Here is a 24,974-nt window from a genome sequence, read left to right as displayed (position 1 = left end):
ACATTTGGGCCTATATTTCAAAAGTAGTTAAGGTTAAATTGACACTATCTATGGCATATCTTGGTCTTCTTTCGGGAGCTCCTTTCAAGGTTAAATTGATTGGATATAATTTTTGGAGAAAATAAAGTGTCGTTTGACTGGCTGGTAGAGATTATACTTGTTTGGAGGGAGCACGATTAGACTTAATGAAAGCTTATTGTATGCAAATTGAGATTTGTTGGGAGATGTTTATTTCAATGAGAGTAGCCTTTAGAGGTTGGTGGTGGAGGTAAAATATGGAAATTCTTGGGATGGTTGATGTTTCGATAAGATTAATGAGATGTTTGAGGTTGATCAGTGAAGAATCTCTGAAGAGGAGGGTGGGGGAGGTCGTCCAGTTCATTATATGAAGTGGGAAATGGTTTCACGATAAGGTTCTAGCGCAATGTATGGTGTGGAGGTTAGTCTCTTAAGGTAACCTTCTCGAAGTTATATAGTATTGCACGTGCCAAGGATAGATCACCTTTAATATGTTGTTTTGACTCTCCAGCGGCACATGATTTGGGAGACGAACTTTTTGCTTCCATTTTCGACTAGCTACCGATTGAGACAGAGTAGTGAAAATAAGTTACAATGGGTCCCTTCCACGAGAGGTGTGTTTGAAGTTGGATTGTTCTGCAATGCTTTAGCCCCCAACAATAGCTCCTCCTTTCCCTGAAAAAATACGTGGTGAAGTAAAGACTTCTTCTCAAAAGCATCCTTTGTGTGGACTGCCACTTTGGGGAAGATCCTCTCCTTTGATAATTAGAAAGTCATGAGTAATTTCATTTGATTGATGTTGCTTGTGCAAGAGGAATGAGGACTCGGTCAAACATCTTTTCCTTCATTGTGAAATTGTTAGTGCCCTCTGGAATTCTATCCTTGGTGGTTTTGAACTAGATTGGGTCATGCCTCATATGTGGTAGAATCCTTGGGATGTTGGAAGGGACCATTTGGTATCCATCAAAGTGGGAAATGATACTATATGCTTACTACGGTGCATTTGGTGAGAAGGAAATGATTGTTGTTTCGAAGATTGTGACAAAACTATGGTGTTTCGTAGGACTTTCTTTCTCAAAACTTAGTATCATTGGATGACTTCACATTCTTGTCTCTCTTCTAGCTTTAGTTTCCAGAATTTTTTTAATATCTTTACTTTTAGCAGTTAGGACCCAGGTGTGTATTTTGTATACTTCCTGTGTACTAGTAGTCACTTTTTGTTTTCCATATCAATAAATCTTTATAAAGAAAATCAATTTTGAACGGTCTTGGGTATCCCCCACCCATTGTAAATTTTCTATGGAGAGTGAATTCGTGGGCTCAATCATGCAGGGAGAGTTAGTAGTATCTACTAGAAAGAAATGTAATGCTACCGTTATAATTTTGTGCTTAGCTAGTCCAAATTTTGGACTAAATGCAGTATTATAATTCATCTCCAATTGCTTCAGTATTCCACATATGAAAGTGTTAGTGTCTGCTGATTTCTTGCATTTTTTAATTGGGTATTTCACCTGCCTGCAGTTATCTCATAAGAAATTAAATTAGTTCCTGCTTGAAATACTTGTAAAAAAGAAGGTTCTGGTTGAATCATACTGTTTACTGCAGCAATAAAGTTTAATGTGTTTTTGCTTCTTGTTGATTTCTTGTTTTAACAGAGTTTAGATGGAATAAGTGATATTCGGGATGAAAGTGATCGATCTGGAATGCGTATTGTCATTGAGGTGGTTGAATTATACTGTCTGCATAAGTTGTTACGGACCATTTTTTCTACCAACTCATTGACTTAGCGGTATTCTTTTATAGCTAAAGCGGGGATCAGACCCATTGATTGTCCTGAATAATCTTTATCGCCTCACATCTCTTCAGTCTGGTTTCAGCTGCAACATGGTTGGGTGAGTGTTTTCACCCTTCACTATAATTTTTTGACATAAATTAAAGATGTTGCATTTCATCTAAAAACATAAGTTGAGTTTGCTGGTATTTTCTTTTAAACTTGATATTTGTTTACTTTAATATGTATTGTTTTTAATTTCATCAATTTTTTTTTCCTCTAATGCACTAGTAACTTGTTTCTGAGTTGGAATGGGTAATTGATGTAGTGTGAGCTTTCAAAGATTCACTAGATTGGCTGGGAATATGGGTATTATGACTTCAAAACCCCAAACAACATATATTAGAGTTTGTTTCGGTATGTATGTTTATACTGAAAAGTGCAAGTATTTGTTTTACAATTGATCATAGAATTGCGCATACAGGATGTATGATAAAAAAATATTGCTTAAGAGCAATTTTGCCTGTTCTTTTATGAATGTATATGGGTGAGTAAATAATTGCCTACTTTCTGCAATTGAAGTGGGTAGAAGAACTGCTTGGTTTCTGTTCCAGATCATCGATTTAGGACATTGAATTGATGAATTGAGAAATTATTAATTACTCATTACTATATAATGAGTAATTAATAATTTCATTTTTTTAATTATGAATTTATTTTATTTTATCATATTTTACTATTCATAATATTATATATTAATTAGTAATCATATTCTAATTATATTTTTTCAATTGCCATTTAAAAGGGAGAGAGAAATAATTTATATAGAAGGGAGTGAGAAATAATTGATATAAAATGTATTTGATATATGAATAGTTACTTTCAAATTTGAAAATTATTTTGGAAGTGACTGTAGCTTTGGAATTTAGCTAATCCATTGTGATGCCATTTTATGTTCTAATAGCTAAATCCTCAATGGATTTAGCTTTTAGCTAATCCATTGAGGATGCTCTTAGAGGTAGATATTGTTTGCTTGCAGGAGATGAATATATAGTATAATTCTTGTGAAGCGATTTGTAGTTTATGTAGTTCCATGACGTGAATTGGATTTGTTTGGAGTCGAAAGGAGCGTCATGAGGGATTTTGTTAATGTGAAATAGGAGAGTGGGGAATATCAAGGATTGCGTACGAAACTATTTAGTAGCATTTTCCTTTGGAAACGTTACTGATAATTTTGAATAGGCATTTTTTTAATTGTAGAAGAAAATTTTTTAATAGGATTGGAAATAGGTGTAACCCAAGTACTCAAGACGTATAAAAGAGAAGACACCTAGTCAAGAACTAGAAATAGACACAAGAAAATCCTGGGAATTGTTTGTTGAAATCTATGGCAACTTCCCATGACAACAAGGTTTTGAAGAAGAGTTTAAGTTCATCTAGTGAATGTTTATTGTCTTGAAATTTTTGGTCATTCGTTTCCTTCAATATGCACCATAGAAGACATATGGGTACCATCATCCATATTGCTGCAATTTGCTGGTTGCCATGTATACACCTCTCCACTTGGCAAAGAGGTCGACCGCTCTCCTAGGCATAATAACCCATGCTAGACCAACTATATTGAAGATGTGATCACACAGGCCCCTAGCCACCTCAGGGTGAAGAAGCAACTGATCTACTGTCTCCCCCACTTCTACACTTGCAAGACCAGTCAGTTACTATTTTCCATTGATTCTTTAGGTTGTTCATGGTCAAAATCTTCCCTAAGGAAGCTGCCCAAACGAAGAAAGCGGCCTTAAAAGGTGCCCTACTCCTCTAAGAAAAAAGATTATGGTGCGGACTAGTATTAGCCTCCTTGAATGAGCGGACAAAGAATTTCCATTTTCTGAAAGGGTTCCAAAACATCTTTTATCGATCCCTTCATCCCTCACGAAGACGTCTCTGAGACAAGTTGGTTAGCCTTGTGCAGAGACGGAATGAGAGGGCCCAAGTACATATGATGTATACATGAGAAGTACCTAACTAGGGTTTACAACCGATAGTAGAAAATCATGGACATTTAGTCCATTAAAATCAATGACCCCCTCCCATAAGAACAAGGTTTTAAAGACGAAAACTTTAAGCTCATCCATTGTTCTTTTAGGATCCTAGAAGCTTCTATCATTTCTCTCCCGCCAAATACACGAACACATGCATATAAGGGCCATCTTCCATATTGCCGCCACTTGTAGATTGCCTTGGAGTTGTCTCCAGCTTGCTAGAAAATCCACCAGCCTACAAGGTATGGCCCACGACAATCTTATTCCCGCAAAAAAAATCATCCCACATGGTCCTAGCCACCTCACAATGTAAAAGCAGGTGATCTACTGTTTCCCCAGTCTTCTTACACATGCAATATCAGTCCAACGCCATTACATGATGTTTTCTTAGATTGTCTGTAGTAAGAATCTTGTTTAGGTAAGCTGTCCAAACAAAAAAAACTGCTTTTGGAGGAGCTTTTGTCTTCCATATTTTCCTCCACTGAAAAGTGGTCATGCCCTGGCTACTTAGAACTTGGTAGAACAATCTAATTGTGAATCTACCTTTCTTGGATGGGTTCCAACTGATTTTATCTATGGTGCCCTCTTAACACTCTAATGGAATAAAGGAAGGCAAAGAACCATCACCAACCTCAATACGTGCATGCCTTAAGATAGTCTCCCATCCTTTTCTAATGTGTTTCCACCAACCCACCCTATATGGTCCACATACCTCATTTGAGTACCATCCTCCTCAAACTTCGAATCTATAACTGACTTCCATGGTGCTCCCTTTTCTTGTTGGTACTGCCACAACCATTTACCCAAAAGAGCTTGATTGAACTTCATCAAATTACGGATCCCCAATCCGCCCCCAGTTATTGGTGTGCAATAAATTGACCAGTTCACCATATGGAATTTGAACTAGTCCCCCATCCCACTCCACAAGAAATCCCATTGTAGCTTCTTAATACGATTGGCTACCTTTGTAGGGAGGGGTAACAAGCACAAAAAATAGGTTGGTAGAATAGAAAGGGTACTTTTGATTAGTGTAAAGCCTACCCCCTTTGGATAAGCATAATCTATTCTAAGAAGCCAACTATGTTGGCTTTTTTTAGGCCTCGTGTGCTGTTAAAAAAACCTGTTGGGCTTCCATTTATCTGAACTGAAAATTTCGTCGTAGATATACACCTACGGATCCAAGATCGCCATCTCTCCCCATTACTGTTTGTTATTGTAATGGAGGCCTTGAGCAGAATGACCTTAGCCCTGGTCGCAAATGGGCATGTGACTGGTTACTCAATTGGATCCCCATGTGGGGGACTTATTAATATTTCGTATTTATTGTTTGCAGATGACACTCGTATCCTCTATGAGGTAGATCATAATCAGATTCGAGAATTAAAGGCCCTCCTTCTTTGTTTTGAAGCAGTTTCTGGGTTGAAAGTGAACCTGGACAAATCAGAGATGGTGATTGGAGGTGTTTAGCGTATAAGATAGTTGGCTAATACTCTGGGGTGTAAGATTGCCTCACTCCTTATGACATATCTTGGTCTTCCGTTGGGGGCCACCTCGAGAGCGGCTTTTTTATAGGATACAGTAATTGAGTAAGTAGAGTGTCGATTACAAGATGGAAGATAATGTATTTGTCAAAAGGTGGTAGGATTCCCTTATAAAGAGTATGTTATCTAACCTATTTACCTATTTTTTGTCCTTGTTCCGTATTCCAGCAAGTGTGGTGTTTCATATTGAGAAACTACAACGAGACTTCTTGTGGGGAGGAATGGTGAAGAGTTTAAATTTCATCTAGTAAGGTGGGAGAAAGTATACAGTCCCCTCTCTTCTGGTGGTTTGGGCATTAAAAATTTGAGAATTTTTAATCGGGTGCTACTTGAAAAATGGTTGTGGAGATACCTTAAAGAATCAGAGGCTTTATGGAAGCTGGTGATTGAGAGTAAATATGGTGGATTATGAGGGGGATGGTGTACCAATGAAGTGAGTGGGGCATATGGTGTGGGGTTGTGGAAACATATAAGAAGAGGATGGGGGGTCTTTTCTCGCCACACAAGATTTTGTCTAGGAGATGGGGCTTCAAATTCTGGTATGATACTTGGAGCTGTAATGGTGCTCTAAAGGATCTATTTCCTGATCTTTTCAGGGTGGCAAGTGCCAATGATGTCTTAGTGACGGAAGTCATGGTGATAGTGGGGGAACAAATCCAGTGGAACATCAATTTTAGCCAGGCGGCACATGATTGGGAACTGGACAGTTTTGCAGCTCTTTTCAGCTTCTTGTATTCACTCAAACCGAGTAATCAACAAGCTGATTTATTATGGTGGATACCTACAGGTAAAGTTCTATTCTCGGTTCGCTCGTTTTTAAGTCTTTCTCACAAGAACTTCCAACTCAGTTCCCTTGGAAAAAGATTTGGAGACATAAGGCTCCTCTCAAAGCAGCGTTTTTTGTGTGGACCACTTCTTTGGGTAAGATCCTCACAACGGATAATTTGAGAAGACGAAGGTGATAACCGCAGATTGGTGCTGCATGTGTAGGAACGAGGGTGAATCAGTGAACTATCTTCTACTACATTGTGAGGTAGCTCGAGGGATATGAAATGAGGTATTTAGAAGATTAGACTTGGGTTGGGTTATGCCCGAGACAGTAGTGGCGATGTTGGCTAGTTGGACAGATTTAAGAGGTAACCAACAGATCAAGGCTGTATGGAAGATGTTGCCTATTTGCATCATGTGGTGTGTGTGGCAGGAACGCAATGAACAAACGTTTGAGAACAAAGAGAGAACGATGGAGGAACTAAAAGCTTTCTTTTTTAGAATTCTTTGTACTTGGCCCATTGCCGTTAATTTTAATGGCCAAGATTCCCATGATTTACTTGTTTCTAATGCTCCTACATAGTTAGGGGATTCTTTGTATTGAATATGGCTTTTGCCTATTCTTTTATTAATATACTTTTACTTATAAAAAAAAAGAAGCCAACTACGTTCCACTTTTTCAATCACGGTGTTTTGAATCAGCTCTGATTTGAAGGAAGCACCTAATGATAAACCAAGATACTTCAAAGGTAGAGAATATACCTTACATCCCAGGGGGCGAGGAACTAGATACACCGCAATGGGGACCGGCACCAATTTAGACTTTGAAATATTCACTCTCTAATTGGAGACAACTTCAAAACAAAGGAGGAGATCACTCAAATATTCACTCTTAACCCAATGGTAGACCAAGATACTTCAAAGGTACATAGAAGATACCTTACATCCCAGGAGGTGAGCTAGATTCACCTCATTGGGGACAAATCCTTCTGGCACCGATATAGACTTTGAAACATTCACTCCAAATCGGAGATAGCTTCAAAACAAAGGAGGAGAGACCCAAAGATTGAATGTGCCCATGATTTGCTCCACAAAAGATGAGAGTATCATTGGCAAAGAGCAAATGAGAAATATCAATAGAGCCATAATCACCCTTCCCCACCGAGAGAAGCCATAGAGAAAGCCACCTTCCACAAGGCCCAAAGTCATCTTATTAAGAGCTTCCATGACGATAATGAAAAGTAATAGAGAGAGTGGATCCCCTTGTCTCTAACCGCAGGAGGAGTAAAAAAAAATCCACTGGCGAACCATTCACCAAGATTGAAAAGCAACTGTAGAAATGCAATATGCTACCCAAGCAATTCACCCCAAAACCACTTCTTGCAAGTAGATAAAGCAAGAAGTTCCAACTGACCTGATTATAAGCTTTTTCCATGTCTAGTTTGCTAAGTAATCTAGGTTCTTTAGATTTGAGTTGTCCGTCTGTCCAAAACTTCATTTGCAATTAATACTGAGTCAAGAATTTGTCTAGCTTTGATGAATGCATTTTGCATCTTCGAAATTTTTTTTTATAAGATCTATTTTACATATATTTCAAGATGTATATATAAATGCATATATTTTTTTATAAGTGTATATATACATGCATATATATATATATATATATATTCTCTTACAAGTAAAGTTTGGTCCTGACCAAAATTAGGCTTAAACCCAAAAAATTAATTTAATTCCATTTATTTATTTAACCACAACTCATTTAAATGAGGATGTAATAACAATAAAGAATGAGATTTTTTTCAATAAGTGCTTCCGTAGACTCTTTTATATATTTTGAAGTATTTTGATAAGCAATGACATTGTTTTATGTTATGGAATCTTTTATACCTGGTGCTTCATATTAAGAAGAAAATTTTGAAGTCAAGGTTAGTAGTACACTGGTCTCTCTATTTTCTAAAAGAGAAGTTGTTCTTAACCCTAGGGGGAAGGGGTGTTCCAGGTGGGATTCCTTTTTTAAAGGTTTTTTTATTGGTAAGAAGGGGTGGGATTCCTCGTCTAAATTTTATAAATCTGTTGCGGATGATGGTATAATTTGCTCGTTGTAAGGATGCACGAGTAGCAGAGAATATGCAAATGCAAAATGGAAGTATTCAGTGGTATATTCTTTTTACTAGACCTGTTCAAGATTGGTTTTTTTTTGTTTTTCTTCTTTTTGAGATGTATAATATTGAGTTAGACAAAGAGGTGCTGATTGTATCTGCTGCTTTCCACCTGGGAGACATGTTTGAAGTGAAGTCAGTATAAGGTTTAGCATTACCCTTGGGGTTCTTCGTTTCCTTGGAAGAGCATTTGAAGAGTGAAGACTTCTATGAGAGTGACTCTTTTTGTGTGGACGGTGGCATTGGGAAAGATCTTGATAGTAGATAACTTGAGGAAGTGGAACATCATTGTGGTGAATTGGTGTCATATGATGGAAAAGCAAATAAACTTGTAGTATGGATTCTACGTGAGCTATGACAAAGAGAGATGTAGATATCCTACCCTCTTTAAGATGGTTATGAGCCAGGGCATGTTGATTAACATGGTTTCTTTTTATATATGAAAGAAACCATTTTGTCAGGTGGCAATTTCCTATAAAACACTTGAGGGGGGAATAAGTTTACGGTGGATCTTCTGTTGGATATTTTTTTGAAAGAAGGTGATCTAAAATGAGATAATGCAATACAAACTAAGTGGTGCCAATGAGAGGCCTGTGGAAAGAGTCAGGTCTGGTATAAAGTAAAAAAAAAAAAAGGGATCCTAATTGTTATGTTAAACTACATAAGTGGTTCAATTTGTCTTCTTATAAATGATTATTGATTGCTGCTTACTAATTTTTTTTTTTCATTTATTTGTACTGTTTTCTGTTTATTGTGCCTTTTTGCTCAAATGATGCACTATAATAGTATATTTTTTGGATTTATTGTATGCTTAAAATTTTCACAGAATTCTTGATAGACAACCTAAGCTGATGGGTCTGAGGGAACTACTGCAGGTTCTCTCTCTCTCTCTCTCTCTCTCTCTCTCTCCCTCCTGGTTAGTAGCGTTTTTTCACTTATTGAACACAAGTCTATGCTTTTCTTTCCCTCCGGGGGAGGTTTTAGGTATCGGTTTGCCATTGGAGGTTTGCCCTTATTTGGATTTTCTTAGGTCCATTTGGCAGGAAGGATGAAAAGAGTTTTTTTACCTTTTATTTTACCACAATGCCCTTCATGTAGAAAGTGAAAATTCTCTATCAAGGGAATAGGAGCTAAATATGTAAAAACATGTCTTTCCTCATCCTCACTACTCTTTTCCCACCTATATAAGAACCTTCCCTCTCTCGTGTCCTCCCCATTTTTCTTTCTCATTGCACCCATTCCTTTTCCTTCATGCCAAACAGACCTAATGTAATCTTATAGTTCTGGAATTTTTTTAGGGTGTTTTGTATTTATGTACATGGGCATAAAAAAAACTTTAGATGCCTTCTTGCTTATATGAAGATGAAAGTGCAAATGTCACTTCTCCCTTTATAAGAGCCGGTGGAGGTTAGAGCCATGGGTTCAAGACCCACTGATTGCATGTATAACATAACAATCAAAACAAATGTTTTTTTTTCAAACTTTATTTTTTGAAAATAATCTTTGACTATTTATAAATTTCTGATCTCCTGGGACACACCACAAGGACACCATTCATTCTGTTCCACATAAAGCAGAGGTATAAAATGTCTTGGAGTAACTCGAGAACTCCAATAGTTATTGATTTTATGGTTCAACTATGTGCAGGCATTCTTAGATTTTAGATGCTCCGTCATTGAGAGACGTGCTAGGTTTAAGCTTTCTCAAGCACAGGAAAGAAGGCACATAGTTGAGGTATGTTGGACTTATGTCAACACATAGCAACTTATTACTTGCTCGCAAATTATAGGGACGAACTGATGATATGACTTCCTTTTTTCACATTGGTTTTGAAATGAACTTCCTCATTATTTATAGATTGTGAATCTGAGTGAATCCTTTGTCCTATTCAATGGTTCCATTTACAAAATAATTTGTTTATGCATTTGAGTGTGCCTTAAAAACAGTTGAGAACTTGAGACGAGCTCATTCAGTATTTTTACTGCACAAAAGTTCTTTTTTCCATTTGCATTTTGTCTTGGAACTGCTGCATACGATCACATGGTTCTTCAAACTCAAGTTATCCAGAGTTGATTGGGGTCAATTATTTATTCTTAGAACATTAAGTTACTTTTAATTAATGCCTGTTCCTGTCCTTAACCTTGTAAGTTATTAATATGTGTTCTGTCCATACTCAGGGGATTGTTGTCGGGCTTGATAATATTGATGGAGTAATTCGTATAATAAGGGAAGCTTTAAGCAATGCAGCTGCATCAGCTGGTTTAAGGAATGGTGAGCTTGGCTTTATTTTTCTTCTTTTTCCTCTCTCTTTATCTTGCCTGCTGATTTTAGCTTTAGTTTTCTCCCCTGTTGGTGATCACAATATGATGCATAATGAAAAACAGTATGCTTCATTTATTAATTTTGATGTTTCAGTTTATGCTTTTATTTATTTATTTATTTTTTTATTTTTTTTATCAATATTGATGTATACTCCAGAGTTGATCTGCTCTAATTGTATCACTGACAAGAACAAAAGAAAAAAGGCCACTATACTGGAGTTTTGTGTTGTTAACTAGAATGTCTCTTCTTTGGGGTTCAGTCCCCCCCTTTTGACTTGGGTTTTGCTATTGTTTACATAGTATTTTGATCACTGTCATGTGGGTTTACTTAAATTTCTTGAAGTTTTTGGTTGAAAAATCTTAAATTATTGCCACTTTATCTATGAGCTTAATGGTTTCTAGTTTCTACTGACCTTGAGATGTTTTCTTCAACTAGCACCTTGTTCATGACGCCTATGTCATTATTTCTTTAGTGTGTTGTCATTAGTGCGGTGTTAAGATCTGTCTCTTAGCGAACCTTTCTCAATTTTATTTCACATTCCGTTCTGAGGATGTGTCTGTAGCGATTAGCTTACAATTCTTTAGTGACTCTCACCTATTGACTGTCACGTTCAGTAGGGCAGTGCTTGATTGGTAGTGGATCTTTTTATTTATCTTTATGATTGATTATATTCCTTCTTGTTGCGAGGGGGTGATGATGAGAAGATTTGTGGAACCCTTTAAGTAAGATGTTTATGAAGTCAGATACTTCTGTAATGCTATACATCCCTATGCTACCATTTCTTCTCTTTAGAAGAGTATTTGGCAGACTAAGTCTCCTCACGGTGTGTGCTTTTGGTTTGGACTGCTGGTCTAAACAAGATTATCACTTTGGGTGTTCTAAGTAAGAGATATGTTTCGGTGATTGATTTGTATTGTGTCTATAAAAGTCATGGGGAATCTGTAAACCATCCCTTGCTTCATTGTCAATTTGCTGGTGTTTTGCAAAATTCTATCTCTACTTTATTTGGACTGTCTTGCCTCAGAGAATGGTGGATCTCTTGGCATGTTGGAAATTGCAATTTGGTAGTCATCATTGTGAATTTGTTTTGTGGAAATTGGCACGGTTTTCTTTAATGTGGTGTATTTGGAGATCGAGAAATTATCGGGAATATTAAGATTGTGAGAAATATGTGGGAGCTTTTTACACAAATCTTCTATCGTTTGGTGGCTGTTTATATTTTTGCTTCTATCTAAATTCCAGGATTTTCTTCTTCTATTTCCATTTGCTTGTATATCTCTTTAATAGTTCTTAAAAAGTCAATCTGTTAACCATCCATTGCTTCATTTTGTGTTTGCTAGTGTTTTGCGAAATTCCCTCTACTGTATTTGGACTATCTTGCCTTGGAGAGTGGTGGATCTCCTGGTGTGTTGGAAATGGCAATTTGGAAATCAATCTACTAACCATCCGTTACTTCATTGTGTGTTTGCTAGTGTTTTGCGAAATTCTATCTCTACTCGATTTTGGACTGTCTTGCCTTGGAGAGTGGTGGGTCTCCTGCTGTGTTGAAAATGGCAATTTGGAAGTCATCATCATGAATTTCTGAATTGGCAGTGTCTTCTTTAATGTGGTGTATTTGAACTTTGAAGAGTAGAGAAATTATCTGGTATAAAATGATTGTGAGAAATATGTGGGAGAGCTTAAGGATTTTTTGTTTCTGTATCTAATTTTCTGGATTTTCTTCCTCTTTCCTTTCTCTGCTTGTCTCTCTCGTGTATAGTTTGTATATATTTTTGATTGCTAATGTATGCTTAGATAGTCAGATTAGAGATTTTATACCTGATTTCTTGTGTTGATTGGACTTGGAGAAAGCATATGATCATCTGAATTGGGTTTTTTTGGCCACATTGGTTGAAAATATGTGGCTTTAGGATTCAATACTTGTAAAAAAAAAAAAAGATATGTGACTTCAGGGAGATACACAGGAATTGGATTTTAAATTGTATTTATACCGTGCGGTTTTCCATTCTTATTAATTTTTTCTTTTTTTGGCATTGGGTATCTGAGTACAAAATCCTGACTAATCCTGGGGGTTCATAGGTCCTCGGCTAGAAGTTTTATGTAACCGCACCTTGGGTAATTCAAGGGGAAATTCCCACAGTCTGATGGCCCCTAGAAATTGTTTGCACCCAATAGGATTCGAACAATTTGCCATTGTTGTTAGTGGTTGTTATGGAGGCATTAATTAAGATGATGAATTCTACAGCTGATAGGAGTATTTTGTATTTTTTTGTTGGGGTTGAGTAATCATGAAGAGGTGTTAGTGTCCCATCTGTTACTTGCCAGTGACACTGATTTTCTTTGAAGCAAACGCTAAACAACTATGATACTTGTGTTGTCTTTTATTCTCTTTTGAGTCGATTTTGGGGTTGAAGATCAATTTGGAAAAATCACGATTGTTCCTGTTGGTGAAATGGAAAGTTTGGCCCATATTCTTTGCTGTAAAGTTTCTTTTTTTACCAATGGAGTATTTGGTTTTTCCATTGGATGTCTTATAAGGGTATTTATATATATATATATATATATATATATTATTGAATGGCATTCTTAATAAAATCGACCTATGCACTGGCAAAGGCCTTGGGTTTGGGGGTATGCTCCCCCCAAGTCTAAGGTTCAAATCCCCTTGGGTGTAAACAATTCTATAGGGGCCATCGGACTGGGGGATTTTCTCCTTGAATTACCCGAGGGGCACTTGTGGGAAACTCCTTGCCGAGGGCTTGTGCACCCCCGGAGTAGTCGGGACGCTGTTCCTAGACACCCAGTGCCAATAAAAAAAAAAACAAATGTGCAACTATTGGCTAGTTGGAGAATGCTTTATTTTTCTATGGGCATCTGATTGACTTTAATAAAAAGAACTGTTTCTAAGTTGCCAACATACTGTTTTGTTTCCCATTCCTGTAGGAGTGGCTACCAGACTTGAAAAATTTCATTCCTATGGACGGAATCGGTGATGAATTTTGGGTTCATTACTGGGTCAGTATTTTTATTCTGATAAAATCCGGTGGTTTGGGGGTGAAAATTTTGATTAAGTTTAATCAAGCATTATTGGGTTAGTGTTTATGGCGTTATATAATAGAGAGACAAGCTTTATGGGAATTGGTGATAGATACCAAGCATGGCAGTTTGAGTGGACAAATATCAATAGCATTTTAATAAACCTTTGTAACTACTGTCACTTGTATTCTGTATTGAGCACTATCCCTCGTTTTATCCTCCGTGCTATTTTCTTTGTTCTTGGTTTCTGCTAATTATTCATATTGCATCCTTTATGGTCTTGGTGCAGAGTATAATCTTTCGGAGAAACAAGCTGAAGCTATACTGGACATTAACCTAAGAAGACTCACCCTTCTTGAGGTGCATGGTGGTTTTTTCTTCATAAGTAATCAAAAATGGTTTTGAAAAAAACAAAAGGCATAGCCCAGGTATACAGGACGTATACAAGAGAATGCATGGTGGTTTTGATACATACTAATCTATTGGCATTTTAGAGTTTCATCATATATATTTCTCATTGTTTGCTGCCTGTTCTCTCTCATATAATTTGCTCAAGTTGTTTAGACTTCTACATTTTAGAGGTCTAAGCTTTTACTTATTGCTTTGTGTGTACCTCCTGTGTACCACCTGTATATTAGGGCTCTGTGTCTTTTTGTGCTTTTTTTCCTCATAAAATATATGAAATTACCATTTTTTCGCAAAGGGTTTATATAGTTTATTAGTATTATAATTGTTATAACTCCTTACCCTATTGTTGTACTTATTATTACTTGGAATCATTACAGATTTTATTCTCTTCATTGTGCAGAGGAAAAAGTTTGTTGATGAAAGTAAATCATTGATGGAACAAATATCTAAATTAGAGGAACTTTTATCAAGCAAGAAGCACATATTGCAGGTAGATATTGTAGAAGAGTATAGAGTATATAAAATGTGGGCGCTAGGTTATTGAGAAATGATCTCTGATATTATTGGTTATCAATATCGTTTCAATCTTTTTGAGTCTGACACTGGTCGGTTTCCTCTGTGCTACTTTTGTGAAGTTCGTGTTAACAAGCTTCAAACTTAAGTCATTAGTCTGTAAGCTCTAACAATACTGTTCACAAGTTTTAAAATCATTTTAATTCTATTTGCATTGATTAAATACCATGTAAATTTTTTATGGCCAGTTCTTTAATGTAGAAATTGACTCTTCCTATTTATATGTCCTTAAATTGTATGTTTCCTTTCTTTGAATTGGCAACAACAGTGCCTTTCATTGAGCATTTGGATGTTAAGAATCTGCTTTTATCTATAATTTTTTGTTTGGAAAATTCGCACAAGCATATTGTTTCCATGAACTTATCCCGCTGCAATTACGGTATTAACTGCATGTTTGGATACACTAAACTTTAAAAGGATTTCAAAATTTTCCACAAAATTTTTAAATCTGAACATTTTCTATTTCTTCAAGATAAATTTCATCCAATCATTTGCCTAGTTTTCTGTGAAAAATAAAAAAATATAGAAATCAAAATATTTTTTACAAAAGCCCAAAATCCTTTCTTGATGATGATGGTATTCTGTAGTTCGTATTTTTTAGGGTAGTAGAGGGGTTAGCCGAAATGTTTTTATGGGAAGAATCATTCTTGGTAGATGTTGGTTACAATGGAAGCTTTGCACCAAGCTGATAAGTTGTCGGAGTTTGTGGAGGAGGAAAGAGTGGAATGGGTTTTCTAGAGAGTTATGCATGGTGATGACCTTTTTTCACTCTTTTATCGTTATGAAGAACAGAGTGGAACCTTGTTGATTCTCTCACCACATGCTACTTTTTTTTTGGGGTGGGGGTGTCAAGATAAGTGGGTCAATAAGGGAGGCTGGTGGTCGTATGTAGTGGCTCTGGCTGGTCTGTTAAATTAAGGTCTGAATCCCTCGTGGTGAAATTAAAGCCCCTCTCAAGCTTGTCCATCGATTAAGTTTGGAGCTGTTGGGATTACAGCATCTGACTGGGTTTTGAACAAAGTGAGGAGTTTGCCATTTTGTCGGGTTCTCTTGTGATGGGTTCGAACAGGGGCTGATAGCTTTGTTCATGGCCGTTGAAGCTGGTTACTTTGCAAATGATTTGGGCTTGTCTTACACATCTGGTATTAAGTGCAGTGGAGAACTGAAGCCTTTATCCTGCTCCAATAATTATGATTGCAAATGTGGAGGTTCTAGTCGAGGCAGAACTAAGGGGAGGGATGTCAATTGCTTATAATGAAGCCGAAGATAGTTTCTTGGGAGTTAAGGGCCTGAATTAAATGGAAAGACCATTGAGAGGGTAAAGATCTTGCTCAAGGAATGGAACATAGATATAGTATAAATATCACATTGTTATTGTACGTGGTTTATGGAGTTTTCAACATGTTGATTGGTATTGTTTGGCTTCTAGAGCTTCTGGGAAATCTTGCTTATGTGGGATATAAGGGGGTGTGAATGGAATGTTTTTGTGTGGGAGAATGTATTGTTGCTTGCTCTTTCAGCATGTAGAAGATCATTGTGAATGGGCGTTTGCAGGCATATGTTGTCCTAATTCTGATCATGTTAGGAGGTTTTTATGGGAACTGGCTGGTTTGGTAAATTGGTGGAATTTGCCTTGGTGTATTGGTGGTGATTTTAATGGAATTCTATTTCTCAGTGAAAGATATAGTGAAGCTAATTTCAGTCTATCCATGTCGGAATTTTCATATTTTATCTTTTAGCAGAACCTCGTCCATCTTCCTTTAGTTGGAGGCAGGTTCACTTTGTCTAATACTTCTTGTATCTTCAGATTGGAAAGTGCAGTTTCCCAAAGATTGGGAAGTGGAATTTGCTATTAAAAAACCACACTGGTTTTAAATGAGGCTCTCGTTAGGATGTGGATTTTATCAGAGTAGCACAAGATTGGGAGAGGGAGGTACTTTGTTCTTAGATTGTTTGTATTCAGTGTGCCTTGGGTGGTATGGATGAGATATCTTGAACCCCTTGAACCATGGGGTGTTTGATATAAAATCTACACTATATGCACATGGCATTAATCCATTCCCTTGGAAGACTATTTGTCAAAATAAGGTAACTTTAAGAGTGACCTTTTTGGATGTAAAGATGCCTTGGGGAAGATCTTTACCTTGGGCAATTTAAGGGAGGGGAGCATTATTGTGATGGGTTGGTTTTGCATGTGTAGCAGTCGATAGAGCATATATAATTCCACTGTGAGGTGGACTGTACTCTTTGGAATGACGTTCTGGTTAGATTAGGTTGTGCCTTGCAGTGTGGTGGATCTTTTGGCATGTTGGAAAGGGAGGTTTACTCATGGAGATGATCTCGGGTTTTTTTTAGTGTATATGGAGGGAGAAATGACCAAAGCTTTGAGGATTGAGAGAAGACGGTTGGGGTTTAAAGATTTATTCTTTGAAACCCTTTATCACTAGATGTGGGCTCATTTTGGTTTTTCTTTATCAAGTTTTCAGGATTTTTTTTTTTCTCATTTTCTTGATTGGTGTTTTACACGTATATACTCAGGGAACCCCTTTTTGATCGCTAATAAATTTTTAACGAAATTTGGTTAGTATTTTAATTAAAATTTCACTATGCATGTTTTGACCAGCAGCATTGCTCTTCCTTAAAGCAATGCAAGTTATATTGAATTATTAGCTTCAACTGCAAGTTATATTGAACGAATAGATATTGGTTGATATTGTGTATTACACCAGGACCATGGTGGTCCAGTTTATTAGGTATTGAATGAATAGATAGCTTAGTGATGTTTTTCTTTTCTTATGTATAATTGTTTTTTGGTTATTGTCAAATCAAATCAATTGTACTTCCTATTCATGGCACAACTAATAATCTTATTACTATAAAGTTGACCCATTTTGAAATACTTGCTGACTGCCTACCTTTTTCCCTGATTATAGGTAATAGAGCATGAAGCAATTGAGCTGAAAAACAAGTTTTCCAGTCCTAGGCGTTCAATGTTGGAGGACTCTGATAGTGGACAACTCGAGGACATTGATGTTATTCCAAATGAAGAAATGCTATTGGTACATGAGACCATTAGTTTCATGAATGGAATTCCTTTTTTGGCCTTTACTCTTTTTAGAACATCACATTCACAAGTCATTTTTTTAATAATTTTAAGGTGCTTAGTGAAAAAGGTTATGTTAAGCGGATGAAGCCTAACACCTTTAATCTTCAAAATCGTGGAACAATCGGTAAATCCATTGGAAAGCTGAGAGTAAATGATGCCATGTCAGACTTTATTGTTTGTCGAGCACATGACCATATCCTGTATTTCAGGTAATTATAATTTTTCTTGTCCTGCGTAAATGACTTGATATGGTGACTGTAAATGAGTGAAATGGTTTTACCAGAACATGTCACTTATATTATTGTTTAAATGATGCCGATATTCCAAGTCTAAATTGTCACTTAAGAGAACCTGAAGGGATATTTACTGTACTTACCTTATAATATATATATATATATATACTGGACCAGAGAAAATATTTTTGTTTGTAGATTTTTTTAGATTTATTTTTAAAATTTTTTTATTCCAAATGTCCATGTTGTTACTGATATTATTTTATGATTATGAACATTGTCCCTATGCTATGTAGCATGACAGTTGTCATGTACGATTATTTTTTCATAGATGAGACATATTTTATTAAGACAAAGAAGGTTGTTCCCCAATACATAGGAAGTATTCCAGAGATCCACCTAAGTATAAAAGGGAAAATGGTCTAACAATATCCTAAAAATAGAAATAGCAAAAGTTGAACAATTGTGGCCCACTAATCAATGATAAAGGGTATTGAGAATGCACAACATGATCTCCATCACCAATTTTTCACAATCCTTGAAACTATGCTCATTTATTTTATTCAAATACAACAAACCCTAGGGGTTGGCTGACGTGGTAAGGGCCTTGATCTTAGTGGTATGCTTCCTCTAGGTCTAACGTTCAAACGCTTAGGTGCAAATAATTTCTAGGGGCCACTTTCCATTGGTGAAAAGCCAATGGTTTACCTAATCCATGTGATGGGGATGCGTTACACAGGTCAGGCGCTTAACCGGGTAAAAGACATATTGCATTTGCATAGTCTCCGGGATTCCTTGTCATAAAAAAAGAAAAAAAAAAGGAATTTCTTCAAATACACCACAATAAACAAGACATAATCAACTTATAAAAAAAATAAACAAGACAAACATTTTCCTCAAAAGCATACATTGATGGCTACCAAACTACCCTCGTCAAAATGCTAGGAGATCGACCGAACTATCCCAATTGTAATTACTTTATGATTAAATTCGTCCTATGTGGTAGATATAAAAAGGGGGGATATTGATACAAGTATGATAAGTAGTGCTAGTCTTCATATTTAAAGGTACCAAATACCATGTCTTGATAGTCATATAGAGATGTTGTGTCCATCTCATAATTGTCAGCATGAGGAGCTGTACATCTTCTCTTCATGCATTTTAACGATGGGTGATTTGTTCCGGTGACTCTTGCTTGAATCAGGGTCCTCAATTGTTTGTCGTTTACCTATTTGTTTTAGTCTACAAGGATGAGTTTCTTAAAACACTTACCGATAGAAACAAAGGTGTTTGTTTTATCGTTGGAAGGGGGCAAAATGCATTCGTATTATTGAGAGGAGTAGAAATTACAAAGGAGATGGTGCTAAGTTGTGCCAGTGCACTCTGGTTTGCAAACACATTGGAAGAGTGTTCATTATTGGAGGGCAAAAAAGACTTCTGCAAGATGTATCGAGATGGTAACAAGTCTATTTTTGCTCTTCAGTGTTCTAATGCTTTCGGGTGGTATCTTGAACTAGTAGAATGGTGGTAGTGGGCGTTGAGGATTTTAGTGATCCTAGAAGGAATGGAAGGAGGGGGTGGCAAAGCTTCTCTTTGGAGATAAAGCATGCTCTGTCCATCATCTTGACAGATAAGACTCAAATATTGCCTTTACTCCCGGTCAGGGTGGTAGACAAGGGGAAGGAAAACCAGGTCAATTTGTATGCCGAGGTAGCGATGGGTTGTGCAAGGAAATTGGTAGTGGTGTCACATGGTTTGGGCCACTCATCGGTGTTGTAGCAAAGTGATAGGGACAAAGAGGGAAGAGTAGTTGGGGAGAATGTTACCGTTGCAGAGAAGCATGGCCAGAGGCGGTTTGATGTGCCAAAAAATAACTCTAGAATTTACACAAAAAGGCATGGTGGTGGTCTACTCAAAGTCAACGTTGACTCAGTAGAAAGTGAGGAGCAGGGTGTCCTAAAATGTTTGAAAGATGACTTAGGAATTTTGAAGATGGCGGTGGAAGCACTTATCTATAAAGTGGATATGGGCCTGGGTCTGGGCCAACAAAAGAAGGGACTAGAGAGTTTAGATGGAGGTTTGTTTACCACCTGTGGGTAGCCCAAGCATTAAGGGAACTTGTGTGCATGAGCCCCATGTCACAAGTTTGATTCCCCCTGGGTTCAAACGGCTTCCCGGGGGGTTTAGGTTCCATGAGTGAGTCCCAGGGCTCTGCCATGAAGTGGTTCCCCCGTCATAAAAAAATAAACAATAAAGGCAAAACTAAAATTGGAATGGGCTGGATACACTCAATATGCTTACCCATGAATAAATGGATCCTTAAACGGGTTGGCTTTTTTCCTCTAAAAGGGGTTCATCGACCGCAACCGTGAAAGCGACGAAGGAAGTCCAACAACACTGGCCAGGGGTGATACAGAATCTTGCGCCGGCAACACTTGGGCCTACGTTTGACACTACTTTGACAGTATCGACATCGGAAGTTGAGGCAGTTTAGAACTAAACGCCGACGTAGATTCTTGAGCCATTGGCAGGGGTAGAGTACTATGGGGTGGCACAAAAACGTGCGTTAGAGATATCTAGGTCGTCGTCCGTTGCCATTGCTATGAAGTTTAGGGTATTGATGTCGGAAAACGATATTTTAGCCCCAATAGTGCCACCTGTTGACGAGAGGGAGAAAGAGCCTTCAGGAGGACCAGTGCACTGCGGGGTGGCATAGGAACTTGTGCCAGTCATCTGGGTTGACAATCAATAGCCTTGCTGCGAAGGTGATAGTACCGATGTTGGAAAATGATGTTATAGCTCAGAAACATCCGTCGATCGACTTTTTGAGAGTAAAGAAACTGTGTGGGAGGTCGAAATGGAAGGAGCTTTGGTTTTGTTTGAGTCTAATAGGGGTAGGGTGCAACAACAGTTGTCAGAAATGGTGGTTGAAGGGAGCAAGGAGTGCGCAGGGGTGGGCAGGACAACAAATGATGGGGGAACAACCTATTGCTCTAAACTCGTTTCACCCCAGCCTGTCAGATTTGGTTATTCAAAAAGCTATGGAAATCAGGCATTGTATAGGGATCACATGCCAAGGTTTTGATGATGAATTCATGGCATTACTCACACCTATACATGCTGGATATTCACATTCTAGCTCTGATCCATCTCACATTTCAGCCAAAAAAGGAGCGAGAGAACTCAAGAGGCTTGCTTGGGCAATGACTGATAATGTAGGAGAGAGTAGCTCTAATTGGGGGCGTCTTAAGGGACGGGCGAAGATGGTCTCTTTTTGAAACCAAAAATTATATCATGCAATGTAAGAGGGCTGACTGAGAGTTACAAGCGGCTCCTAATTAGAAACTTACTTTGTAAATGTAAGGGTGGTATAATTTGTTTTTAGGTGACCAAGCTGGAATTTATATCTAGAGAATTAGTTTGAAGTCTATGGAGATGTCGACATTTTGGCTGGTCGTACTTGCCATCTAAAGGGGCATCTGGGGGTGTTTTAGTTATGTATGATAAAAGGGTGGTGGAGAGAACGGATGAATGTGTAGGAGAGTGTACTGTGGCTTCCTCCTTTAAGAATATAGAAGACGGATTCTTGTGGGCATTTACAGGAGTATATGGCCCTAATCTTGATTCGGAAAGAAAGCTATTGTGGGAAGAATTGGCGGGGATTCCTAGTTGATGGGAGATACCAAGCTGTATAGTGAGGGACTTTAATGTCACTTGCTTCCCGAGTGAAAGATTGGGTGCGTCTCACATAAACCCTGGAATGAGGGATTATTCTGACTTCATTTTCGAACATGAGCTTATGGATATTTCTTTAGTTGGAGGCACGTTCACATGGTCCAACAGTCGTGGACAGCCATCATGGTCGAGGATTGGTAGGTTTTTGATAACTCTCGATTGGGAGTTACATTTTGATGATGTAATTCAAAAGAGACTACCCAGGTAATGCTCAGATCATTTCCCTATCATTTTAGACGGATGGTGAAGGCATCCAAGAGGGCAGAAGGTATTTAAATTTAAAAATACTTGGCTTAAAACTGACGGTTTTGTAGATAGGATTAGACAATGGTGGTCGTCGTATTGCTTCCAAGGTTCCCCAAGTTTCATAATGGCAAGAAAGCTAAAATTGCTGAAAGAATGGTTTGAAGCGATGGAATGAACAAGTTTTTGGAAATGTGGCCCACTTGGTGTGCTCTCTCTTGGAGGAGCTATATGGTCTAGAGGGAGAGGAGGCAAAAACTCTCTTTGAAGTCGAGAGAATCTACAAGGGTTAGGTAGTCACACGACTTGAAAGAGTAACATTGATAGAAGAGATATCTTGGAGACAAAAATCAAGGGCACCATGGCTAGAGGGAGACAAGTGCACAAGGTTCTTCCATCGAGCATCTAATTCGCATTGGAGGAACAATGCAATTGAGGCGTTAATGGCAGACGGTGCAGTTTCCTTGGAGTAGTTAGTCATCAAGAACGACATCATAAAGTACTATGGGCACCTCCACTAATAAAAATATGCGTGGAGACTGAAAGTGGATGGATTAACTTTTGAATCATTAGACCAACAGGGTTCACAGTGGCTTGAGAGGTCGTTCGAAGAAGATGAAGTGTGCAAAGTGATCTATAGATGGCTAGTGACAAGGCTCTAGGTGGTAATGATTTTACCATGGTTTTCTTCCAAGTTTGTTCGGAAGTGATCAAGGATGATCTCATGAGGGACTTATAAAAAAAAAAAAAAAAAAGGATAATCTCATGAGGGTGTTTCAAGAGTTTCATGCTAATGAATGATGTTAGAGACTACTGCCCTATTTGCTTTGTGAATGGGGTGTATAAGATCCTTTCTAAAGTTTTGGCAAATTGATTTGAGTATGGTGATGGAGAAGTTAATATCAAAGCCTCAAAATGCATTCGTCAAATGTAGACAATTCTTAACTCAACATTAATTGCAAGTGAAGTCTTGGATGGACGACTCAAAGCTAGAGAACAAGGATTACTTTGCAAACTAGACATGGAGAAAGCTTATGATTATGTTAACTGGAACTTTTTACTTTATCTACTTGCAAGAAGTGGTTTTGGGGTGAAATGGTGTGCTTGGGTAGTGTTTTGCAATTCTACAGTTCGCTTTTCTATCTTGGTGAATGGTTTGGCAGTGAGTTTTTTTTACTCCCGTGGTTTGAGATAGGGGGATCCGTTATCTCCATTACTTTTCATTATAGTCATGGAAGCTCTTAATAAGATGATTTCGGGCCTTGTGGAAGGTGGCTTTCTCAATGGCTTGTTAGTGGGGAATGGTGATTCTGGCTCTCTTGATATTTCTCATTTGCTTTTGGCCGATGATACTCTCATCTTTTGTGGAGCAAATCATGGACGTATTCAATCTTTGAGGGCTCTCCTCCCTTTGTTTTGAAGCTGTCTCCAGTTTGAGAGTGAATCTTTCAAAGTCTGAATTGGTGCCTGTGGGGATTGTCCAAGATGTAGTGAATCTAGCTCACCTCCTAGGAGGTAAGGTATCTTCTATGCCTATGAAGTATGTTGGCCTACTGTTGGGTGTTTCTTTCAAATCAGAGGGGATTTGGAACTCCGTGATTGAAAAGGTGGAACGTAGATTGCCTTCGTGGAATACGTTATACTTGTCTAAAGAGGGGGGGGGGTAGGCTTAGTCTAATCAAAAGTACCATTTCTAATCTACCAACCTATTTTCTGTCCTTGTTCCCGCTCCATACAAAGGTAGCCAATCGTATTGAGAAGTTACAATGGGAAGTCTTGTGGAGTGGGATGGGGGACGAGTTCATTTTCCATCTGGGGGCAGATTGGGGATCCGTAATATGATGAAGTTCAATAAGGCTTTTTTGGGTAAATGGTTGTGATGGTACCAACAAGGGCGGGAGGCTTATGGAAGTCAGTTATAGATTTGAAGTTTGGGGAGTCTTGGAGAGGATGGTGCTCAAATGAGGTATGTGGACCATATGGGGTGGGTTTGTGGAAACACATTAGAAATTGGTAGACTTTCCTAAGCAATGCATGTATTGAGGTAGGTGATTGTTCTTGAGTCAAATTTTGGCACGACAAATGGTGCGTTGAACAAAGCCTCAAAGAAACATTCCCTGACATTTTTGAGCTTGTACGGGCGAAGAATACTTTAGTAATTGATCTTTTAATCTTCTCTCATGGTTCCCCTCAATGGAATGTAGATTTTGTTAGGGTAGCACAAGATTGGGAGTTGGAGGTTATTATCGAGTTCTTTGCCTTACTTTATTCCGTCAAGGTGACTGAGGGCACCACATATAAGATCTGTTGGAACCCCTCCAAGAAAGGTAGATTCACAATTAGATTGTTCTACCAAGTTCTAAGTAGCCAGGGCATGACCACTTTTCCGTGGAGGAATATATGGAAGACGAAAGCTCCTCCAAAAGCAGTTTTTTTTGTTTGGACAGCTTACCTAGACAAGATTCTTACTATGGACAATCTGCGGAAACATCATCTAATGGTGTTGGACTGGTGTTGCATGTGTAAGAAGACTAGGGAATTAGTAGATCACTTGCTTTTACATTGTGAGGTGGCTAGGACCATGTTGGATGATTTTTTTGCGGGATGGGCCATACCTTGTAGGCTGGTGGGTTTTCTAGCTAGCTGGCACTCCAAGGCAATCCACAAGTGGTGGCAAGATGGAAGATGGCCCTTATATGCATGTGTTCGTGCATTTGGCGGGAGAGAAATGATAGAAGCTTCGAGGATCCCGAGAGGACAATAGATGAGCTTAAAGTTTTCATCTTTAAAGCCTTGTTCTTTTGGGTGAGGATCATTGATTTTAATGGACTAAATGTCCATGATTTTCTACTTTCGGTTGTAAACCCTAATTAGGTACTTCTCATGTACGCATCATATGTACTTGGGCTATACCTTCTTTTCTTATGAATTAATATTGGTGATTGCCTATCAAAAAAAATGTTTCATTGCTTCTTGACGGCCGGTTGCAATGAAGCCCCTTGATGAAATTATACATCTTGTG

The 24,974-nt window shown here is 38.0% G+C and overlaps 1 protein-coding gene across 2 annotated transcripts in view; it reads left to right on the top strand.

Moving 5' to 3' along the window:
- LOC109008450 (DNA gyrase subunit A, chloroplastic/mitochondrial) overlaps positions 1-24,974 on the top strand; it is a 47,027-nt gene that overhangs the window by 8,385 nt on the left and 13,668 nt on the right. For both annotated transcript variants that reach the window (XM_018988545.2, XM_018988544.2), the window contains exons 11-19: positions 1,674-1,739; positions 1,822-1,910; positions 9,123-9,171; positions 9,944-10,030; positions 10,474-10,567; positions 13,944-14,014; positions 14,463-14,552; positions 17,569-17,694; positions 17,793-17,950. In XM_018988545.2, coding sequence (XP_018844090.1) covers positions 1,674-1,739; positions 1,822-1,910; positions 9,123-9,171; positions 9,944-10,030; positions 10,474-10,567; positions 13,944-14,014; positions 14,463-14,552; positions 17,569-17,694; positions 17,793-17,950 — 830 coding nt within the window. The remainder of the gene's footprint in view (positions 1-1,673; positions 1,740-1,821; positions 1,911-9,122; positions 9,172-9,943; positions 10,031-10,473; positions 10,568-13,943; positions 14,015-14,462; positions 14,553-17,568; positions 17,695-17,792; positions 17,951-24,974) is intronic.

The sequence above is a fragment of the Juglans regia genome, chromosome 7, assembly GCF_001411555.2.
Source record: "Juglans regia cultivar Chandler chromosome 7, Walnut 2.0, whole genome shotgun sequence".
Lineage (NCBI taxonomy): Eukaryota > Viridiplantae > Streptophyta > Magnoliopsida > Fagales > Juglandaceae > Juglans > Juglans regia.
Note: the sequence above shows the minus strand (reverse complement) of the source record. Positions and strands in the feature narration are given on the sequence as shown.